Consider the following 24,428-nt stretch of genomic DNA (forward strand, 5'->3'; position numbering starts at 1 on the left):
GGGTTTCTATCGGAGTACTCCCACATGGTTTTGGTTCAGACTGATAAAGGAAAGCAAGCTTCTGATTCAATGTCAAAACAAGAGGTATGATTTTGGCAGGGGTACTAGGAAATCATCCTTTCCGGTAAACATCCTACCGCGGTGACATGGCTTAAGTTACCCATAAGTCTCTGTGACTTGCAAGCAGAAAACTAAACACTTCATACTCCATAAGTTGCAAAGGTACAAACTCCCTGCACTGGGTGAACAAAAATATTAATACAACCTTTTTGTCAAGTCTAGTCAACCTAAGTCTACCGTGGCCAATGTATCAGTTCTTTTCCGTATAATTACTCGATAATTGAAGCACGTTACTCCATTCCTTGAAATTGGGTATCCAATCTCAATCCCGGCATCATTCGTTTTATACCCAGATCTTGGAAAGATAGCTAAAAGAATTGGTGAACGAAGCCATTTTCCATCCCTTTTGGGTGGGAGAGGATATGAGAAGGAAACAAATATATGTTTATGAGATAAGTTTTACCGTTCTGTTATGCGCGATACTATGTGTGAGTAAATCATTTCACTTGACAAATCCAAGAGCAGTAAATTTGTTGCGTTGCTTATAAAGCTTGTTTTTACATGAAGGATAGTCATTAGGAATCTTCATAGACTTCATTCAAAATACATAGACTTCATTCAAAATATATGTGATTGTTTTCTTTTTACTCTGTGAGATCAAATTCGCCTCATTAATAGGTCGTATCTAATTGCATACGGTGTAGAAGCAAACAATCTAATGAAGTAAACACTCCAAGTATTGACCAAGTGATCCAGACAATTGAAAGGAACTAGCATACTATCCAGTTCTGGTTTGATAGTGTCAAGCACTTGGATTGTATCTTCCTACGAGTCTAGGGCGATGTTTGGGGCAGTATAAGTGATGAGGCAATAACTTCCGTCAGAGTATGAAACCTAACTCGGGCTTCCATTCCTATCAATGGGGGGACCACTTCACTCAGTAAGCTAAAGAAGAACGCCACCACAGAATGAACCCAGGCGTCTTCAGGAAGAGGAGAAACAGTACCTCTTTTACAACAAACTTCAACATGTTAGAAAACTTTCCGACAGCAGGGACTCCATCTGGCTTCTCAAATGCTACAAAACAGCAGGTTGCAAAACTACAGCAACAACCTGGACATGTTCAGATTGCAAAAACAGCAGTCTTCAAGCTGCAACCTAGACAGGATCAGATTCAAAACAAGCTGCCACAACAGCAGTAGAAAGCTGCCATAGCAGTACCAGCAGAGACAACAACAGTAGTATAAAAAAACAGTAGCAGCTCCACAATGCAGTAAGCCACAACAGTGCAAAAAATCAACACTCATGCAATGCAATCAAATAAATAGCTAACAGACTAGCAACAAACTAGCAACAAACTACCAGACTGGAGGGGCTAGGCCACCACCTCAACTCAGCAAACAGAATATGCGAGGGTTATGTCACCACCTCGGCTAAGCAATGCAATCAAATAAAACTAACTATACTAACTAAAAACAAACTCAATATTTAGCCTGGCTTCGTTACACCTCAGGTTTGGCATAAAACCAGGTTAAAGGTATCCACCAAGCTAAATACGAGCTAATAACACATCAAGATCAAGAACAAAAGTTAAAAAATCCCAACAAAGTTTTGAAGAAAACTGAAATAAGGTCCACAACACGTAAAGCCAATTAACGACAAACCTCCGAAGAAAACACAATTCACCACAAACCTGATTGACTTGATCAAGTTTGCTGATAATGTTGAGGCGCACATCTGGAAATTCATTCTTCAGAAGGGAAAGGAATATTGGCAGAAGCTGCTCAATAGTTGTGTCCTGCATAAACCACCAAACCAAAGTATGAAAATCTTAAAACTTACACCACCCTGTGCAGGATTAATGGAAACAATTCTAATATAAAGAATCAATAAGGAACCCAATAGTAGGTAGTGGACTACCATCATAGATGAAAACAAGAACCAGCAAGCCAGGTATGCACCAACAGCAGCAGAAAATAGGATTATGAAAGCCAAATGAACAAGAAAATAGAATTCTGCTCAGATATAATCATCATAGCAGAAAATTGAAATGGATGCAACATTAAGTTGCCAATAAGACCTTCATAAGTTGCAACACCACTTCGTAGAATTATAGTTCATAACAATACCACTACGGCTCAGACATTACTTTTTTTTTTTAATCATCATAGCCGAAAATTTAAATGGACGCGGCAACGTTAAGTTGTCGTTAAGGCCTTCATAAGTTGCAACACAATCACACTTCGCTTAGCCAAAAACTAGGGCTGTGTCTGTGGCTTATTTATTTCAGACTAAAGGAGACACACACACACACACCAGTACACCACACTAAAGGAGACACACACACACACCAGTACACCACACTAAAGGAGACACACACACACACCAGTACACCACACTGGCGGCCCCCCCCCCCCCCCCCCCCCCCCCCCACACACACACACACACCATAACGCATGCAGGCAACATCCATTTCAGTTAAGTGAAGCTAAACAGACCACAAGGCATGCAGCAAAACTTAGGCTCAGCATATTAGTTAAGAAAATACATCATAGCCAAAAACTGAAGCGGGGGCAACATCATGTTGCCATTTAAGGCCTTCATAAATTGCCACAACATCCACTTCAGCCCACTTACTGAAATGAATAAGCCACAGAACACCACACTGCCACACACACACACACCACACTACCACACACACACACACACCCCACAACGCATGCAGGCAACATCCACTTTAGTTAAGTGAAGCTAAACAGACCACAAGGCATGCAACATAAAACTGAAGCGGGGGCAACATCATGTTGCCATTTAAGGCCTTCATAAGTTGCCACAACACAATACTGAAATGAATAAGCCATAGACACAACCCCAACAGAATAAATGAATAATAGAATCAAACCAAATGCCAGCAGGTGAGCAGCAGAGCAGGTCCCCTAATCACTGTCTATATCAGAATCTGCAAAATAGCCTCTGAATTCATCTTTAGCTGAGCGTTTTTGAATTCCAAGGCGTGCATCCTCCCAATCTTTCAAGCATATGAGACAATCCAAAATGTCTGGAGCTAGTCTGCTCCTCCTTTCATCCAACACTCTTTTACCTGCACTAAAAGCAGATTCGGATGCCACTTTAGACACAGGAGGGGTTAGTAGATCACGGGCCATGATTGAAAGAACGGGATATTTATCTTCATTTTTTCCCCACCAAGCTAAGACATCAAAATCACGCCTATCATTCACGTCAATAGATTCTAGGTCCAAATATTTCTCAAGTTCAATATGTGAAGTTATAGTGCTACTTCCTATTCCTAAATTTGAACTAACAAAATCCCAAAATTCATCATTGGTACTTGTAGAAGATGTTAAAGGAGCAGCAGTACAGACAACATTAGAACGAAACTTAGATTCATATTTAGCATACATGGTAGTCAATAAATCATTCACATTAGCAAAAGAAGGTAAAGTAGTAATCCCTAAATTCCTACCAATCTCTCTTAAGAGCAAGCTAACACCTTGTAACTTCATCCTAGGGTCCATTACTGCAGCTAACATAAATATTGGTGGCATTTCCTCATAATATTTTCTGAATTTTACTTCCATATCTATACAAGCATGTGCAAAATTTGGATGTTCCTTATGTTTACGAAAATTGACACTGATATTGAAAAGATGACGAAGCACAATACAAGAAGTAGGATAACGAACACCCGAACAAGCTACGGTAGCAACATAAAACACTTTCAAAAATTTCATGAACTCAAAGCCAATTTCCCAATCAGCTAGAGTTAAAGGATTACCACGACACGGTCGATATCTCTGATTAACAAAAGCAGATATTGCATCACTATATTTCCTACAAGACTTTAACATAAGGTAGGTCGAATTCCAACGATTTTGAACATCAGAGTTCATATTTTTTGGTTTAAGATTGTATAATGATGTGCACAATTTATCAAATTCTTGTTGCCTAGATGGGGAAGTAGCAATAAAAACAACAGCATTTCTAATTTTTGAAATCTGTGGAGCTATATGTGTCAAACCATCTTGCACAACTAAGTTAATGACATGACATACACATCGCAAATGCAATAATTGACCAAAATAAGGAGTCATCAAATTTCTTATAAACAATGGAAGTGTAGCAGTATTGGCGCTATGGTTGTCAAAAGTAATGCTATAAACTTTATCAACAACTTCAAAATCCCTAAAAACACCCATAATACTTTCAAAAATCTGTTCAGCATCATGAGGAAACTCCACTAAACGGAAAGCAATAATTTTTTTTCGCAAAGTCCAACTAGAGTCTATATAATGAGCAGTCACACAAATATAACCACGATTATTTATACCAGACCACATATCAGAAGTAAAACCAATTGCACCAATAGTTGCAAGTTCACTAATCAAATCTGTTTTAACTTCACTATGAGCTTTCTTCGTATCACTACGGGTTGAATTTCTAGAAACTTTAGCAAAAGTAGGATTCAGACAATTTTGGACAAAATATTCAAATCTAATATCATCACCAAAAGTAAATGGTTGTTCTGCTGCAGCTACATAAAGGGCTAGTCCACGTCTCATTTTTTCTTTTGAATAAACAAAATTACTATCAGATGCACCACCAATTTTATCGGCATGTTTACTTCTTAGATGTCTACCATGTGGCCCTACACCATTATTAGTAAAGCATTTATAATTTGTGTCACAATAATGGCATACAGCCCTATTTCCTATGTCAACACCCTTTTCATCCTTGAAGTTGTTCACTATAGAGAAATGATTCCATACCCATGAGTAGCGTCGTGACCTTTTTGAATCACTAAGGCCTGAATTTGCAGCTGCAGAATCTGATGGAGTAGCAGTAGAACCTAAAGGTCCTGTTCCACTTCCACCACCAACAATGTTTGAAGCGGCCTCCTCACCTACAGAACCCATACCCTGTGGTGCAATAGGGTTTCGTGGTACTTCATCAGAAGAACCTGAGTGGGAGTCAGTAGCCATCTACAAAAAAACACCATAACATTATTAAAGGGGAAACACGAAAGCCCTAATTTTGTAACCCTAAATGCAATATTCAAGTAAATAACTTCACAGACCCTACTTAGTGGCTCAATGGCTGTGGGTACAATAATATAACAGCAGACTGACAAAATCACATGCAACAGCAGCAACAATAGACTGATTAATCACATGGGCAGTGATTAATCACACTAGACTGATTATAACACTAGACTGATTAATCACTGCAAAATCAGTTTGGACAAACATGCTTGCATGCTACGAGTCTCACTGCAATGGCTTTGTGGAAGAAGAACATAGAATGGAAAAAGTATTCAAGAGAGATTCAGAATTTACCCTCTTGTTTCTTTAAAGGTCAAACACATATTCAAATCAAGTTATTTTCATGAGTCTAGAAAGTGAAAAGCAGGTAGTTTCAATTTTTATCAGGAAGACAGCAATACCACGGCCTTTCCAACCATAATTAGCTATCAAATCATTTACGACTTGGACTAATTGGGTCTCTAGAGTCGAATCTTCTCATAATTTTAGTACTATTTTGTTTTTGACGAAAAGGGATACAATGGTTTGCGATGCATGATTCTTGGGCATATCATATCAGTCTCCAACTTCGAAACTCTAAAGTAAAGACCCACTGACCCACATATATTTTTTCAGACTGAAGCTTCAGAATATCAGGGAAAACTGAAGATATAAAAAGCAAGGGAAAAACAGATCATCGAGTGAAAAACATCAGGCCAATGCTTTTCACCGTATTTAGAATAAAACTTAAAAAAGCAACAGCATCGAGTGAAAAACAGATCATTAATTGAATTAACATGTTTTCACGTTAAAACCCCAAGTACTTGCAGTAAAACGGGCCAAATGCAACGACCGTGTACAAAAACGGGCCAAGGTTGTAAATACTCACCGTTTGAGAGTTGTGTGTCGCTGGAAATGAAGAGAGACAGAGGTGAGTCAGGCTAACTCAGATCTAGTTGTAGATCTAGGGTTTGAGTTGTCTGACTTAGGGTTTGAGTTAATGAACGGCAACAGCAACGGAACGGAAACCGCAATCGCTAAATGGTCACCGACTCACCGCTGGAAACGGAAACGGCAAGGCAGTCACCACGGTCACCGACTAGGGCTTGGCCGCAGGCCGCTTGGGCTTCATTGTATCAGAGTTAAGAGGGAAAGAGAGAGAGAGAGAGAGAGAGAGAGAGAGAGCCTTAGGTGCTTGATCAGATCTGTGAGTGAGAGAGAAACGTTGAGAGTGAGAGAGAGAGAGAGACGTTGAGAGTCAGAGACAGACGTTGAGTGAGAGACGAGAGAGAGACTAGTCAAATGAGATGAAAGGGCTGCTAGGGCTCTGGCTCCACTCATCTCTTTCTATTTATACCAGTGCCGTGCTTAATCATGTGCAACAGTCTCACCATAATCCATATGCACTCAATAAAGAAAATTCTCGTAAAGTCTTATAATGCATCAATCGAGGGCCGCCCGAGCTGTTTTTTGAAAATTGGAACCGTCTATCTTTTATGTGGGAGTGGTTATATCATTTGTGCAAAAAATGAAGTCAATTGGTTATCGTTATATACTTGATTGCACATAACAAAAAATTTCATATTAATGAATTTACGTCTCGATGAAAGGGTTTCCAAAATCCGATAGACCCGAAATTTTGCGAGAGTGATTAAAACACCAAGAACAACAAAATGAATGGAATGGATCGTTATAGTTGTGGTAATCGTGTGGCTAACGTATTTTGGACTGTAGCAGAGTACATTGATATAGAACCAGAGAAGTTGGATGTATAGATTTGAAAGGTAGCTGCAGACTTATTTTTTCGAATGTTCGATCTAAACCGTTACGATTTAAGTTCTTATCAAATTCATCATTCTCCCCTAAATAGGTGATAATCGGATGTCGAAAACCACATGATCGGAACACATTCGGGGCTTCCAAAGTTGTTAAAGTCCTATAATGCATCACTCGAGGGCTGCCCGAGCAACCGAGCTGTTTTTTGAAAATCGAATCCGTCCACCTTTTACATGGGAGTGATTATATCATTCGTGCGAAACATGAAGTAAATTGGTTATCGTTATATACTTAATCGCACATAACAAAAAAAATTCTATTAATAAATCTACGTCCCGATGAAAGGGCTTCCAAAACCCAATAGATCCGAAAATTTGCGAGAGTGATTAAAACATCAAGAACAACAAAATGAACGGTATGGATCATCATACTTGTGTCGCAATCGTGTGGCTAGCGTACAAGAGGCTCGTTTTTATAAAATAGAATTATGTAATATATATTACTTGTTCTAATTATAAGCACAGAAAGATTGTTGGCCTTGGTGGTTTGAGATGTGTGTCAACTGTCAAGTCCCCAAGAACTTGGGTTCGAACCCCATAGAGATTATTTTTTTAAAACCGTTTTTTTAAAATAGTTTTTTTTCTTATTTTTTTCTATGTATTTTTTAAAAATCTTTATTAGATAAAACATAATGTATATTAGTATATGTGTAGTAATTGATATATTTTATTATTATCATATTTGGATTTTGATTCAAAATTTCTTAATCATATAAAATATTTTAAAAGCTTATTTTACTTAAATAAAAGGAAAAGATTAATAAATTATTGGATTATCAAAAAATACATACAAATAAAGTAAACTATAATCTAAAATCCTTTGTTTATTTAATAACATATTTTTTTTTGGTTTTTCCATGCCTAGTGCCGTGCTGTGCCCGACGAGAACCGACACCGTATTGTGTCGTGCCTGTGCTGTGCCGTGCCCGACTAAAATTGTGTTGTGTCATGCCATGCCCATTCTACTTCCGTGCTCGTACCCATGCCCGTGTCGTGCCTGGTTAGAACCATGTCGTGACTCGTGCCCCATCCTACTTCCGTGCCGTGCCCGTCTAAGACCGTGTCGTGCCAGACCAACTTCTGTGCCGTGTCCGTGCCGTGCCCCCTCATTTCCGTGCCCGTGCCGTGCCTGTCTAGAACCGTGTCGTGCCGTGCCGTGACTCGTGCCCCATTCCACTTCCGTCCCGTGCCCGTCTAAGACCGTGTCGTGCCGTGCCGTACCAGGCCAATTTTCGTGCTGTGCTCGTGTCGTTCCCGCTCACTTCCGTGCCCTTGTCGTACCGTGTGCCCACTACGACCGTGCCAGGATTAAATCCCTGCCTGTGCCGTGCCGTGCCGCCTTCAAACGTGCCGTGCCCGTGCCGATCCGGCCCATTTGACACCTCTGCCCCCACCCAATTTGGAAATTGTTCCCCCGTCTCTCTCTCTATCCAATTTCGATTTTGTTTGCTCTCTTTCTCCATTTATCTTAACGACTTTGGGCGTCAGATATTAACGGGTTCCTAGCAGATTCCAGCCTTTTATAATCAATCACCAATCCCCAGCTGTCACCTTCAGTTGTTGCAATTTGCAAGTGGTTGCTCAGTAGGGACCCAACCGACTCACACCCATATGATCCGTCCCCACCCTCTTTCTGCACTTGCTGTTGATTTTTTCAGAATACCCGTCAACATCAGTACATCACACGAAATTTCATTGCTTACTCCTGTAATTTTTGCCCCGCATTTGTACTTTTCCCCAAAATGTTATCTTGTTCTGATTATGGGGTTTTCTCGGGTTGTTTAAATAGCTTCTGTGGTGGTACCCACAGGTTGTTCATTATTAGGGTTTAGTCTATCGGGCTTTTTACTGGGGTCTGGTTTGAACTTCCAAGGGGCTGTTAAAATGTTGGAAATTTGTATCCAATTAATCTATTTCTAATTCGACTTACTTGGGTTTTGCTCTTTTTTGGGAGAATCCACTGATTATCATCAGAGAGGGATTCAGAAGAAGATTTTGCCAGAGTAAGGTTTGGTCCCAAGATACATTTTTTTCCATTATTACTAGTGTTGAGTATACAGTCAAAATTTTGGTGGAAGTACTATGAATTGTTGGTTACATGTTACTATCTCACTTTTTTATGTGATTGCTGTAGTCTCTCTATATTTCCCTATATCAAAGATTAAAGTTGGTTCTCTGCAAGAATTACCCATGTTTAATTGAACTTTTGAAGAAAATAATGAAATTTGTTTGTGGTTAATGTATTTGTCTGGCAGCTAAATTTGGAAGTTTGGCTACTGCAATCTCATGAAATTACTCCCATATGTAGTGCCCTACTGAATGTAAATGGTGGTGTTTTTACTGTCTGGTTAATCAGAGCAGAAGAAAACAAAGAATTAGGAGGCCACCGCTATGTATAAGCTGTAAAAGTGTGTTGTAGTACAGTTGGTATATATACTGTTTGTGTGTTGCAGTGGGGCTGTGCTGTCAAAACTGTTGTTATCAATAAGGACTTTTGGTTATTGGGATTTTTTTTCCCTTGTTGGAATAGGAAATGTCAATTGGAAATCTGTTTTTACCCGTTTCTGATTTCTGGGTCTTTCCTTTTTGTTTGGTTTTTATCATACAGTCTCTTTCCTCTCTCACAGTCCAAAACCCTAATTACGTCAGAATTTAATTCACCGTCGCCTTTAATTTCAGCACTTTATCTTGTTTCCCTCAGCCATTTATTGCATCTTATGGTTTTATGGGTTTCAGATACTTCTCATGGTCTAACTGAACCTGCTGCTTCCTTCTTCATCAATAGGTCAGCAATTTGCTAGTGTCCAATTTATGAATTTTGAAGCAAATAACCATTGAAATCATCAGTTTCTTGTTTACCTCAGGTTTTTGGTGATATTTATTGGCTCTGGTCACTGGTGGAGCTCACTTGGGCTATTTCTAGGGTTGGTTTGTTTCTTTCCTGCCTACTTTTTGGTCTGACATATCCTCTTCGCATAACCAGTCTACCAAATACCGATTAGGTAGTTGTCACTGATACCCTTTCTTGGAAATAATCCAGATCCAATTTTCGAGAAGAATTGTAGATAATTCCATGGTTGTGGAGATGGGTGTTTAAGCTTTTAAGCTATAGGAGTGTTTGGTAGATTCTTTTTGTTATTCGTCTTCTTGTTCCTGTCGGTGAAACACTTGATACCAGAATCAAACAAGGCTAGATGACAGCTGATGAAACGGACTATAGCTCCGAGTGGAGTAGAGAGCAGGACAAGGCTTTTGAGAATGCCATAGCAACTTATCGTGAGGATTCTTTAGATCGGTGGGAGAAGATTACAGCAGATGTTGAAGGGAAATCCTTCAAAGAGATTAAACATCATTATGAGCTATTAGTTGAGGACATTAACCAGATTGAGTCCGGCTGTGTACCTCTACCTTGCTATAAGTCCTCCTCAGATGGTGGTTCTACAAGCCACACGGCTGAAGAAGGACCAAGTAAAAAGAGTGGCCATTTTGGGAATTTTAACAGTGATTCAAATCACGGAGGAAAGGGTTCAAAAGCAGATCAGGAGCGCCGCAAGGGTATTGCTTGGACAGAGGATGAGCACCGGTGAGACTAAACTCTTTGATTATTTTAACATCTTAACTCTTTATTTATGCTTCTTTACATGATGATTGATGGGTTATGCATGTGTAAGCGTGTTTCTGCCTTGAATTATTGGGTTATGCTTTGACTTAAAAGAAGAATTAGCATACTATTGATTCTGTTTTACAGGCACAAAATGTGGATAAATTTGTTCTTTTCTTTTTTGGATTGAAGAAAAGAAACCCTACATTCTGCCCAGGATCTTATTTTGAATGTAGTTTGTTTGTGTCTAAAAGGAAAAGAACAAATTATTTCTAGAGAGGATTGATGTGGTCTATTTTCTCATGCATGAGTTTGGGTTAAGGCATTTTCTGTTTTCATCTGGGGGAGCTGCCCATGGTGGTTTATGGTGTTGTTATGATACTTGATTGCCATCTGGTCTGTCTCTTTAGATTTGCGTCATACTCAACCTAGTCCTATTACATACCGTATTTCAAAACCTGGGGTAACAGGCTTTTAGTTAGTACTAATGACAGCGAAATATCAGTAGGAATGGCAATTTGGATTGAACCGATGAGTACCCGAACTGATAACCGAAATTTCCCCCGAACCATAACCGAAATTTTCCCCGTGAATATAGTTGAGGTCTTGGCTACCCGAACGGGTATCGGTTATGGTTTAGCTGTTACTCGAACCGTTACCCAAACCGAATATTAAATTACAAAAATACCCTATGTATACATAAGTATAACATTGGCGTGTAGGGTTTTCCAAATCACACTCGCCTCCCTTTCATATAATCGCCTCTCTCCCCATAATCACGCTGATCATCATCACTCCTCTCGCCGTCGATCATCATCAGGTTTCATCGACCTCAGTTCCACTCCTCTCCTCCATTCTTTTCTGTTCCTCTTCTCCGTCCGACATCGACCTCAGCCCAAGTGGATTTGAAGAAGGACATGCGGAGTTTGGGACACATGAGCTGCAAGTGGATCTGAAGAAACTCAAATCAGGTATGAGCTGTATGTGGGATTGGGGATTCAGGCTCAGCCCACACATGATACTCTCTCTCTCTGGTTGTGGTTGCAGTTTATAGAGTTAGTTTTTCATCCTCACTCTAGAATCAGTCTGTAAATGGTTTTGATGGATGTTTTCCGATTTGCACATAGTAGATGATCTTTGTAATTATTGTAAATGGTTGTGATTGGTTTGATAGGGCTACAGCCACAGTGTCTCTCTCTCTCTGGTGTTGGTTCCATTGCAAATTAGGGTACCCATTCGGTTTGGGGATTACCCGAACCCCGTTTGGTTCGGTTATGGTTTATTCCTCCCCTCCCCGTTCGGGTATTGGGGCGGATTTGGTTAGGGTTTCGGTTTCGGGGATCAAGTACGGATATGCCAATATCCACCCCGAATGCCATCCCTAAATATCAGCGGGCCTGCAGCTTAGATGCCTCTCACGAATTGGCTACACCATGACTGTGAGGCCATATAAGTCAATGTTTAGTTTTCTGCCATAAGGATTTGTTGTCTCAAATAAGTTCAGTATCCCTTTCTTTTATTTATTGAGGTCCACATATTTGGAATCAATTATATCCTGTACTAATATCTATGTCCTATCCCTTTGGTATAGAAATGTCTAATTGCACCTTACCCTTACCAATTACCATGAGATTAGCTTGACATTGTAAAATGGAATTGCCATCTTTTTAGTAGGATGCAGTGACTTGGAACAGTTATTTGTGTAACAATTCCCAATTTGGACCTTTGGAAACCGCTTATAGTACGTAGGTTCAGGTTTCAGAGACAACTTAGAGTATAGGAGGATTAGTTGATTCCATAGGAGCAGTTTTCTTGATGAACTTCTGCTATTCGGGACTGGATGGGAAGTTTCAGTCTTTGAAATCTGGTCCAACTTCAGCGGCTTGCAAGTATTCTTATTGGTTCAGTTCAAAAGCATGCAAAATTCTTTATACTTAAGCTACCTCCTACGAGCTTAGGAAGAATACTACTGATCTGCTTCTTTCTTTCTCGTTTGGGAGTGTTGGTAGGAAGCAAGTTCTTAACTTCCTCTCTTGTCTAACCATATAGTGTTGATCTCTAAACTTGTTGTGTTTGGCAATTGATTGCAATCGATGACATTAATATCTCATGTGAAGTACATGCACAGAGGCCTTTTTTTGTTGTTGTTGATAAGTTACATGTGTTAGATATCTTGATATACATTGGTGGGCCCATTTCCTGTTAGCTTAAGCTTTTGGGACTACTGGTAACTTAACAGGGTATCAGAGCACTGGTGGAGCGGTCCGGTCTCTCTATTTGCATTTGTTCCCCGTTTGCCTTTTGCTTCTCCCCTTCGTATTCTGTTTCACTCTATCTATGAAAATTTACATTTTCACATGCAAGACTGGGTTGCATGTGAGGAAGGGTGGTAGATAGCTTGATATGCAATCACGCAGTGGTAACTCTAGGTTGAGTTTCCACATCCTAGAGACTGTATGTACTACGTACTTGAATGTTGGGCTGTATGCAGAGTTTGAGTTTCAGTCCCATGGAGTCAAACTAGAATCATGAAATGAGATTTTCTGTACTTTTTTTTTTATTGGCAAAAAAAATTACATTCATTACAAGGATAAAAAACTGAAACCAGTACAATAAGAAAAGAAAAGCATTGAGAGAGCCTCAGAGAGATTTTCTGTAGTTTATTGCTTGGCTTCTAGGAGACCAGGATAGCCCCTGGCTGAAGCAAAATAAATGGGCTGAAACTGTGATGTGCTTTGTTTCAGTAAATTGCATACACATTTTGTTTTCGTAATCTGTATTGTTATGCTGAGTAAAACTTTACCTCTATGCATCCATCACAATATGGTAGTGAGTCAGTGACTATTGCTTACTTTATAATTCCAGTATCGTACTAAAGATTAGACAGCCTATGATATGATGGTTTTTAGAGTTCAGGAAGCCATGAGGTCGTTTATTTTACAAGGGTGGAAGAATATCTGTAGGATTTGAGGACTGGAAAATTTTGTGCATACTGATGCTTTGGACTATCAATGAAGGAAGCATGGTAATGTGCACATAAATTGTTTTGGGTCTTTAGGCCTGCCTTCTCTGATGCCATTTGGCTTTGATTTAGGGGCTTGGTTCTACAACAAAACGTCCATGTAGCTCCTCGGTTCTTGGAGGTTTAGGGGGGCCACTGTTTCAGTGGTATTCTGAGAGCAGCCATTTTGTGCATATATTGCCAAATGTTAGGTCTGTCTCCAATCATCCTCCGCCCATACCTCCAATGATTGGGGACTAGATGGGTTCTGTTATGTTGTTGTTGTTGTCGTATTTGAGGACTGGAAAAGGTTGAAGTTTGTTTGGTCTCAACTCTTGAAATGATCTATGTTACATGGACTCGGGTGCGGGTGCAAGTCCAAGCGTCGGACTTTTCTAAACTGAAATCTTAGGATACTGGGATATGTGTCCCCAAATTGGGTATGGGTTTGGGGACACGTCCTGAACACTTGTTGTAGTATATAGTGCATAATTTTTTCAAATTATGTTCCGTAAATTATATTTAGAAATGTGTTTAAACAAGAAGATTAAGAGAAATATGTTTTTGCTATTTCCTATCCATGTGAAATAATTGAAATATCGCTTTTCCTTTCATGTAAATATCATAACAATTAGAGGATCCAAATGTCCAAAATGGTTAAGGGTGTCGGACACATCGACACGGGTACTTTAGCGAAAATGAAGGATCCATGTAACATTGGAAATGATACATTGTTGGAGTTTGACAAACAAAAAGTTAAATAGGAGGCAATTCGATGTCAGTACCTTTGTTCATTAACTCTAATGGTTGGTTGTGGGACCCAGTCCCATGGGATTGGAGTAGTTTGAGATAGTACAACCCCGGTTTCTTGTTTTGTTGCATACTGGGGATGGGATTATAACCCGACCGACCAACTTTATTCCCTTTTGGTGGCACTGTTTTAATGCCATGTTGGTGGTTTGATTTTTTAATCCCTGGACCACTTGCAAAATGCTGCGGTGGGCCACATTCCTTTACCAAGGAAACTAAGGAGAAGATCAATCTGGAGCCAAATCTTGTTCTAGGATTTGATGTCCAATGACTAAGAAGCCTTAATCCCCCTTCATTCAGTCCTCAGAGATTAGGGGTTAAATCAAGGGAATCTAAGAGCTACGATTGGCTTCCCCACCCTTCTTGGTTTTGGTTAGGGTTTTAATCCTTCCGTGGGGAATGAATTAAGCAGCTGGAATTAGAATCTTTCATGTCAGAATGGAGTAACTTCAAGGTCTAGCCATCAATGTAGGAAGCGCAGAACTGTAGGAGAGTTAAGAAGAGGAGAATTAGAACGCGGTGAAGCAGAATCACAAAATATATCTGGAATTTGGATTGCTCAACACCCTTGCATTGAAACATAGGTATGAACAGGCTGATGGCTTTTCCTTGCTTGTACGGGATGTTACTTCCCAAAGCATTTGACACCTAGGCTACAAAGAGGCTGATGGTTTTTTCATAGCCCCAACCTTAACCCCAGCCAACACCCGGTGTTTTATTGAGAGGGAGAGAAGCGGCAGGTCGATTCGTCAGTGGAGTCCAGTGTGGAAGTATCTCCACTACAGCATTACAGTTTTATTGACCTCCATTTCTTTATCTGGTGGGTTTGGGTTTTTGAATGGGAGAAGTCAAAATTTTGATGATTGGGAATGGGGTTTGTGAATTTGGATTGTTAAAAAGCAAAGAGGGTGAAGAATTTGGACCTTTTTATTTTGCAATTGTTCGATGGGTTTGTGAAGGTGATGGTACTTCTATGGCTCTGGAGGTTCATGGTCCTAGAGAGAGAGACGAATAAGAGTTGTGCTTTTAGACAAATAAGGGTGTTATTGTGATTTAACAAGGGTATTTTGGCTACGCTCGTGCACAGCTATTTGGACACCTAAATTTCATGCACAGTTAGTAGATTTCCTCCATTCTATATAGGTGTCCAAACAACAAAATATATCTTGATTTCGTTCAGTTAATTCCTTCCCTGTGCTTTCTTTACTTGTAGTGAGTAACTAAAGGAGGTCTGCCACCACAAAATCACATATTCTCCTAGAAATGTGCTTTTCATGGTTAATTTGCAAAACGGTCGACTTTTTGTTTTAGGGGATGTTCGACGCTGTGAAGAAACTTGATGATGTATAGATTTCCCATTCTGATACTGTTATCAATAGAAGTCTTCTGTGAGCAGACCACAATTTACAATGTGGTGTACCACGTTTTTCGCTCATGTTCATTGAACAATACATATTCTAGCAATCATTTGTGTACTCTGTTAATAGTCTGAACTGAACCTAATCGAGCATGTTGCTCAAGCAGCTCAACGGTTATGTTAAACTGATAGTATATCATGCTAAACTAATATTATATCTGAATCATCACCATAGATTTTCCCTCGAGATATGGAAAGGGTTATCAGCGATATGCTTGCCATTATTACTATTGTTATCTGGTTTACGTTTTCGGTTGTTTACTAAAGGCAAAGTCAGAGGTAATTTGCGTGAAACTAGTCAAATCCATCATATATAAGCAAAGGAGGTGATAGCTATTAGCTAGTATTAGGGGTGAAAGAAAAATTGAAGGACCGAAAAAAAATGGAAAAAACTGTTTCCGTTTTCGGTCGGGATAAGGGTGGGATTGGTCGGCTTCAGTTTGGACCGAACCGATCAATTTTCAATTCGGTCTCGGTTACTTGGAAATCTCTCCGAATCGAACCGATATACCCCAAAACTATACCGATTTGGATTGATCAATCAAAGCCATCCATCTTATTAAACCCTAAAAAAACAACAAATCTCAGCTCAACCGTACATTTCAATCTTAACGCCGGACCGAAAAAACGACCGGACCGAACCACCCGAACTAATTTCGGTCCTTTGTTTTTTTCGGTCGGGGTCGGATCCCGGCTACATTACCCCAAACCAATCGGTTCGGTCCCGAACACCACCAAAACCAAACCGAACCGAACTGAGTCAATTGACCGATTTTCACCCCCTAGCTAGTATGTTAGAGCATCCACAATGTAATAATCAAAACTAAAAGGTTGCTAAAGTTAGCAATGTTTGCTCAAAAAAGTGCTCACATTGTAATAACCAAACTTAGCAACCTCATAGCAACTCATCAAATTTTGACCTTTGAATAACCAAACTTAACAACTTTTACCAATAACCAAAACTCAATAACCAAACCCAATAACCAAATTCAAAACTAAAAAATTAAAAAACACCTCACATTAGAATCGTCTCATCGAGACGAATAATTTGGTGTGGTCGGGTGCGTGATTGGAACTCGTTTGCAATTGGACATAGATGTATTGCGTATTGTAGGGGGGTTTTTTTATAGGGATACAAAAATAACCAATGTGGAGATCAAGTTTGTTAGGTTTGATTATGAACTAAATGGATAATCAAATGCTGACGTGGCACATTTTGGTTATCGATTTTGATTATTCCCATTGCGGATGCTCTTAGTATGTTGGTTTGCTTGTTCATGCACCTATTTATGTTTATCACCGTGATGAAACAAGGATTGAAATTTGAGGATACCTTCTACTTCGGCAATTTCCTATTGTATTACATATACTCCCTGTTTTTTTCTTTAAATGAATAAATGTTAATTTTACCTTAACTCTTTAACAAGTGCATTTCTCAATAATAATATCATCAAGTTAAGTTTATGGTAACCTCTCTCTTTTTCCCGTTTTCTGGCTTTTTTTTTTCCAAATCAGATTATTTCTTCTTGGTTTGGATAAGTACGGGAAAGGCGATTGGCGAAGCATATCCCGAAACTTTGTGGTGACGAGAACACCTACACAAGTGGCAAGCCATGCACAGAAATACTTCATTCGTTTGAATTCTATGAACAAAGACCGGAGGCGATCAAGCATTCATGATATCACTAATGTCAATGGTGGAGATGTTGCGGTGTCCCAAGCACCCATTACTGGTCAAACAAATGTTTCTTCTTCAGGGGCTTCTAGTAAAGCTAACAAAGCACCCTCTCAGACCCAAGGTGCTCCCTCAGGGGTTGGAATGTATGGCCCGCCGACTATAGGGCAACCAGTAGGACCTCTTGTCTCAGCGGTTGGCACACCAGTGAGCCTTCCTCCACCACATATTGCATATGGTATCAGAGCTCCAGTTCCTGGCACCCCAATGAACATGGGTCCAATGACGTATCCGATGCCACACGCATCTGCTCATAGGTAATGTACTTTCTACTAGCAAATTGTACAAGCACAAGAAGACTACAAAGCTCATATTCACTTTGGGTCGTTTTGTTCTTTGGCTGAGCTGGAATAATAAAGTTGCTTCTTTGCAAACATCAGTTGTCGAACGAGTTTATCTTTTTTATTTGTATCAGTCAAGTCCGAATAAGCTAGTAGGAACCGTGTGCATCTGTATATAGGCTGCTGTGGAATATGTGGCAGCATTTAGGGGTACACAACAATCTAGTTTCTCTTAGTTCAGTTAGACATTCAGTTATTAGACATAAAGATGCTAGTTGATTATGGTTTAAGGTTATTTTATGGCCATAATTGTGGAAAGCCTTGATCCTCTTTTATATCTTTGTTTTCCGACTATTTTGAGAAACATGTAAGAGCACAAATTGTGCGAAGGCCCGGTATGAGTTCGTATTGATAATGTTTAGAGGTTGTGTTTGTGTATTTTAGCAGGAATTGATGACTGATGTTGAAATGAATAGATGGTAATTCTTTCAACTACTTCTGTGTTTTTGTCTGGGATTTGCCGAGGCAAAAAGAAAAAAAAAGATAAAACGTTGGTGGCGCTGCTATTCGCAGCCTTTTATTTTCTCCCATAACATGTTAAAAATTTTCAATTATACTCGACAGTTAGTTACCGAAATTGAGATATATTTTCAGCATCCAATTACCGAAATATAATATTTTTTTCAATAGTTATTTACCGAAAATATATGTTCGGCAGTTGTTTACTGAAAGTTGAACATATTTTCGACATGTAGTTACCGAAATATAATCTTATTTTCAACAGCTATTTACCGAAATGTTATGTATGATTTTCAATAACCATTTAGCGAAATGTAGTGGGTTATGAGAGAAAATAAAAGGCTGCGAATAGCAGCGCCTAACGTTGGAAATTACAATGCAGTGGAAGGAAACAACTTAATTTGTTTTTGTGGGTGCGGTTGGTTTAGGAAAGTACGGAGGTAACTGAGATTTTTGCCAGAAAAGAGAATTATGTACCCCACATGTTCATTTATGGATAGAAAAATGAATTGTTTTCGGTAATCTCATTTCCATTTCCTTGACAAATCCAAGACCAAAACCAGATTTTGGAGATGTGTTGTGCTTGCATGGTGAATCGAAGTTACGTCCTCTCTCTCTCTCTCTCTCTCTCTCTCTCTCATCTGTGGAGTTACTTCTCTTATGTTTTGTTTATTTGAAGATCCAGTGCCTTCAGGTGATGAGAGCCTTCTTGTGAATGCTTTTATTCGAGTGCTACTCTCTTTGATGGATTGCGAAAGAGAAAATATATACTTTGCCTGGAATAGTGAAAAAGGATTATATTCCCACGGAATACATGGAGTGATCCAGATGAAGGATTTGTAAAGGGATTTATCAAAGGAAGATAAAGTAATGGAAAGAACTATGTTAGTTTTATTATCTTGTCATCTTCAATTTATGTGTTCAATCAGCCTTTAGTCATTGATTCAAGTAAAACCTTCATGAAGCTGTGATTTGATTTTGTTGCCATTCAAATTCAGTTCTTAGTGAACTTGTAGACTTGCGATGTTTCTTATACTAGAACTTCGAATGAGAGAAGAAAGGATAGAAGTAGCTAGGTAAGAGCATCTCATCTGGTTCAAGCTATTTTTTTATGGCCAAAGCCAAATTTGGGCTGCTTCCTTTTTTTTTTTTATAATCTGGAAAGCCAAATTTGGATTTGAATTTGTCTATGGTAACATGGAATTTGCTTCGGTGTTTTCCCCCCCATAATTTAGCCAAAATGCTCTAATAGTGGCAAAGTCAAAATTTGGCTACTTTCCTTAATTACCTTCTAAATTTGGCTCCTTTTTAACCCTGGCATCTTTATGCCTACAATCAACTACCAATAATTAAACCCAATTTTCCAAGAACCATTTAACGGTTGAACTGTATTCCCGAACTAGCCGTTCCAGTATTCTTTCTTAAAAAATAAGTACTTATTTGTAATTTTTAAGCTTAAAAATAATAAGCTTACTGAAATAAAAAAATTATGCAATATGAATCTTATTTGATAGAGATCTCATCAAGATCTGTCAATCCTGCAAGAAAAAATGAAAAATTATTTTCTTAAGTCCATTATTTTTAAGTTTGAAAATCGATTCTTATTTTTTTAAGTAGTACTTATTTGAGAAAGTGGAACATGGCTAATTCAACAATTGAAACTCCCAAGAAAACCACATCAGACCTCAAATTTTGAGATTTCGTTTTGCCATTTTTCTTTGGCCTCTCTGCGCGTGCTCTCTCGCCCTCTCAAATGGGGAACTGTTTGTAACACAAAGGCAAAACCCAAATCAATCCAAATTAGGCCCCGTTCCAGAACACCTTAAAAAATAAGTACTTATTTTACATTTTCAAACTAAAAAATAAAGTAAATGAAAAATAATTTTTCAATTTTTTTTGTACCGTATTAAAGATCTAAATGAGATCTATCAAATAAGATCCATATTGATAGAAAAATTTGTAACCCCCCGAATTTTGGGTACGTTAATGAGGCATTTATTACATAATAAAGAGAGTCTGGCTCATTATTACATCATAAATACATCATAAGTAAAGGGTACATTTACTCAACAAGGGAGATAGCTAGGGTTCCTAACTACTGCTCCGCTTGCTCCTCCATTCTGGCAAGCTCCTCTGCTCCAAAAGCTTCCACGGTGAACTGTTCGTCTTGAACATCTACAAAGTTTGACATATTATACCAGTGTCACCACCGATATAATATGTTAGGGTCACCAAAGGTAACACCATGAGCTACAAAAGCTCAGCAGAACAATCCCATACCCACTAACCCATAACTTACAAACAACAGGTTATACAATCATCGATTTCCACATGATACACGTATACACAGCTAACAATGACACATCCATATTCTTTAATCAACTATCGTTGGTGTCCAAGATTTTCTGAGTTTCTCCTACGCGACTCATCGTAGATTGTGTCAACATTTTCACATACCATTCAATCTTTCCAAAAATCATTTTTGAACACACCCAACCTCGGTTCCGCCGTTCCGGGTTCCCGAGTATCCTCACAATGGTTCCGCCGCACCGGGTTCCCATTGGCACACAATTGCATTGGCTCTGTACTGAGGATAACCAAGCCACACACCCAACCTCGGTTCCGCCGCGCCGGTCTCCCGAGTATCCTCACAATGGTTTCGCCGCGCCGGGTTCCCATTGGCACACACACACACAACTCACATTATGCACCAAAACCGGTCATAATGTAGTTTCAAAAATATTTCCTTTCTCGGAATACATTTCCTTTCATTAACCACACCCTAGGTGCCATGTTTCTACTTTCTCGGTTCTCGTGTCTCGATTCCATGCAAAGACTCAGCGGTAGGACAAAAGTAAGCATGAAACATTCTAATAAGATCATCCAATTCTATAATATACCACAAGTAACACAATCGATTCATGTATACAAACTCATACTCCTTGAAATATCAAAATACGAATACTTCGATTCACATGGTAACGTTTTAACTTTCGAAAACCGTTCTTTCTTAGAAATTCAAAACTACAACGTTATACTTGAGTAAGTAAGTAAGTAATGATTTCCTTACCGTTCTTCTAGGCGGTAGTAACGGCTTACGGACGGTGATCGGCGGTCGGACGGAGTAACTTCCTACGGTATGCCTTCGGGAGCTTCGAAAGAGAATAGTTTCTCTCGAAACTTCTTCTTGACTAACACTACTCTACTTTATGGATCGAAGGGTGGTCGGGTGGCGGTTTATTGGCAGCTTTGGATGAGTTTCTTGAAGAACTCAAGAACACTCAAGAACAAAGTAAGAACAAACTAGAACACTAGGATTTTTTAGAGAGAGAAGTTGAAGAATGGAAAGGTGTGAATTGAATGGCATGGGGGTGGCTCTATTTATAGCCAAAAATTGAGCTCCCTCTCTCTCTCTAAAGGCCGGCCCCCTCTCTCTCTCTCCCTATCTCAATCTTTCAAATGTCAAGCTTGATGGGTTAGGTCAAGGGGCTACCTAGTCTTGCATTGCTAGATTGTGTACCTTGGATGAGATTTTGGAAGATTTGGTGGATGGAAAGGAGAGTTTGTACAAGATTTGGTGTTAAACAATTGATAATTGTACAAGTAGGACAATGGAGGTTAGATTCTTGGCTAGGAAGAAAAATACACCCATGAATTTGAAAGATGTAAGAAGATCATGGTGTGGTACAACCAAATCTCCTTCTCTCCTCCTTTCTCTCTCTCTCCCTCTCTCTCTCCTCTCGGCATCTCTCTCTCTCTCTCTCAAGTACACTATAAATATATATATATAAAACAAGAAAGAATAAGAAAGTACCAAGGTACTAGATTTTCCAAATCCAAAATTCCATTAAAGAAATCCAATTAGGCACATGTTATAATAAACTAATGGATTATGTACTAAACAAATCTAGGGTTTAGATATACCTCAATATTTTAATGCATAAAAGTACATGGGAATCCAAATCTTGATTATTAAAACAAAGTCTTGTACTTTGTTGGAAGATAAAGGCTATTACCCAATGGGTAATAATTTCCCTAGCGGGTAAAGACCAATAGATAAAAGAAGTACAAGTACTTTTATACTTAAAATAAGATTTCTTAAAAGACTACATGTCCTATATGTACTTTAAACAAAATCTAATAATGAAAAGGTTATTATCCAATGGACGAAAGTTATCCTAGCATTATGGACCAATGGATAAAGAATAAAGTAAGTTTGATGAGAAAGTTTGAAGTGACAAGGTTGGCTTCTAGGAAACAAGGTACAAGATTCCCTAGTTACATCGGTACTTTATTGGTCAAAAGACTCTATTACCCAAGGGTCACTAACTTCCCTAACGGTTATTACCCAATGGGTAAAGGATTCAAGGAACTAGGTAGTTGGTTTCTAACTAATCGGTTTAGAATGTAGTTCTATGTGCTCGGGAAACTACTTAGCCAATGGTTAAAATTTAGGGACGAAAAACTAATTATCACGAAATATCTGAAATATAGAAGGAATATAAAAAGTAAAAATAAAATTCAAATATTTAACGAAATTTTTATTGACCAAAATTCAGGGGCGTTACAATCTATCCCCCTTAAAACAATTTCGTCCCCGAAATTGGCGCGCGCTAGGTTTCAAATAGGTGAGGGGTAAGGTTAAGGAACGAATGAAACACCTAGGACGGTTTTGGCACTACACAGCTACTGCTTAGAGGCTTCGACAGGTACTAGAAGTACAGCGTTTCAGGCAATCCCTCATAATCCTCTGCATGTTTGTTTCATCGAATCACCTTCTTTTACAAGAAGGAGGTTGAGTTGGTTCAGCCGTCGAACGACTCGCCATGTAGTACGCTCTTGATGAAGTTTCCATCCAACGCCAAATGCAAAACTTCTACCAAATCATTATGCGGACTAGTATCCCACAAGCGTTCTTAGTACATCCTTGTTGAACCCTCATGCTTCTCGATATTAAACCTATTTCCAAAAATAGGAAACAATGGGTCCATAATTGTAAGGCATGAGTATTCCATCCTCATTCCGGGAATAAACGGATTTCAGCAGGCAATCCTTGTGGTACTCTTTGAACTCGGATATTATGAACGAAGGCAGTGAAAGAACCTATGCAGTCACGGAAAGATAAACCTTCCTAACCTTTCACAGTCGAAGCGTGCCTTCTTTCTTCTTCTCGAACAATGCCGGTGCTTCCTATGGTGACGTACTCGGCCTAGTAAATCCTTTGTACATCAGTTCCTTCGATTGGGTCTTGAGCTCCTTTAGCTTGCAGGGTCATTTGATACAACGCCATAGAGATTGGTGCGATTCCCGGTTAAAGTCCTATAGAGAAGCCTATTTCCTTTGAGGTGGTAAGCCAGGAAGTTCCTTAAGGAGAACATCGGCGTTTTTGCACACGACGCGTGGTAATCCCACTTCCACCCTATCGGCTTCTCCCAACTGGAGGCTATCTAGCCATCCAAACAGTTGATTCTACCACCTGGATCTTTTCGTCGCCGAACTCACTGTCCATCTATCCCCCTTAAAAGGAATTGAGTCCCTTCTAGGGTATAAGCTATCGCCATCCTTTGATGGCAGTCTATGACTGCTCGATGCGCTTATCGCCAATCCAATCCTAGAATTACGTCGAGATTCGCCATGCCGATCATTCTAAGATCGCAGATCAGACGCAAGTCAGCTACTTGAGTTAGCACTCTCTACACACTAGACTAACAGCTATACTCCCCCCCCCCCCCCCCAACGGCGATGTTATCTTAAAACACGCACTTAAGGGTCCTGTTTCCAGTGCTAGAGCAGTCATGCAGGTAGTAAATACAACGGAATACGATGCTAAAGCTTGTACGTAGGTACTATCATAGCGTACCTTGGATTACAGGGGAATCCTGCTCTCGTTCCTCAGTCCGCAGCGCAAAGATACGCCCTCCGGTGCTTTGCTGGATACCCATGGGCTGTTTTCCCTTGTTCTGCCCATTCTGCTGCTGCGATGGGCCTCTAGGGTTTTGCTTCACAAAATCGGTCTGTCCGGGTTGTTGAGCTTTCTGATTTCCAAAGCTTCCATTCCATCCTCTTTGAAGTTGGGGGCAGTCGCACTTATAATGACCCATAGCCTGGCAGTTGAAACACTGAACTGTCG

The 24,428-nt window shown here is 39.5% G+C and overlaps 1 protein-coding gene and 1 non-coding gene across 4 annotated transcripts; both read left to right on the forward strand.

The window, feature by feature from the left end:
- The first annotated feature begins 8,354 nt into the window (after positions 1 to 8,354).
- Positions 8,355 to 18,217, forward strand: LOC131310817 (transcription factor SRM1). Of its 3 annotated transcripts, XM_058338031.1 has the most exons (5): positions 8,452 to 8,942; positions 9,671 to 9,719; positions 9,799 to 9,858; positions 9,975 to 10,517; positions 17,279 to 18,217. In XM_058338031.1, the coding sequence occupies exons 4-5, from the start codon at positions 10,129 to 10,131 to the stop codon at positions 17,757 to 17,759; spliced, it is 870 nt and encodes a 289-aa protein (XP_058194014.1). In that variant the 5' UTR covers positions 8,452 to 8,942; positions 9,671 to 9,719; positions 9,799 to 9,858; positions 9,975 to 10,128; the 3' UTR covers positions 17,760 to 18,217. The 3 variants fall into 3 exon arrangements, with proteins under 3 accessions (XP_058194012.1, XP_058194014.1, XP_058194013.1); XM_058338029.1 differs by having other exon boundaries at positions 8,355 to 8,937; positions 9,799 to 10,517; XM_058338030.1 differs by lacking the exon at positions 8,452 to 8,942 and having other exon boundaries at positions 9,455 to 9,719.
- Positions 13,545 to 13,652, forward strand: LOC131312250 (small nucleolar RNA snoR100). The gene has a single exon (XR_009195817.1). It is a non-coding gene; the product is annotated as a small nucleolar RNA snoR100 (small nucleolar RNA).
- Positions 18,218 to 24,428: the final 6,211 nt, after the last annotated feature.

The sequence above is a fragment of the Rhododendron vialii genome, chromosome 12a (genome assembly GCF_030253575.1).
Source record: "Rhododendron vialii isolate Sample 1 chromosome 12a, ASM3025357v1".
NCBI lineage: Eukaryota > Viridiplantae > Streptophyta > Magnoliopsida > Ericales > Ericaceae > Rhododendron > Rhododendron vialii.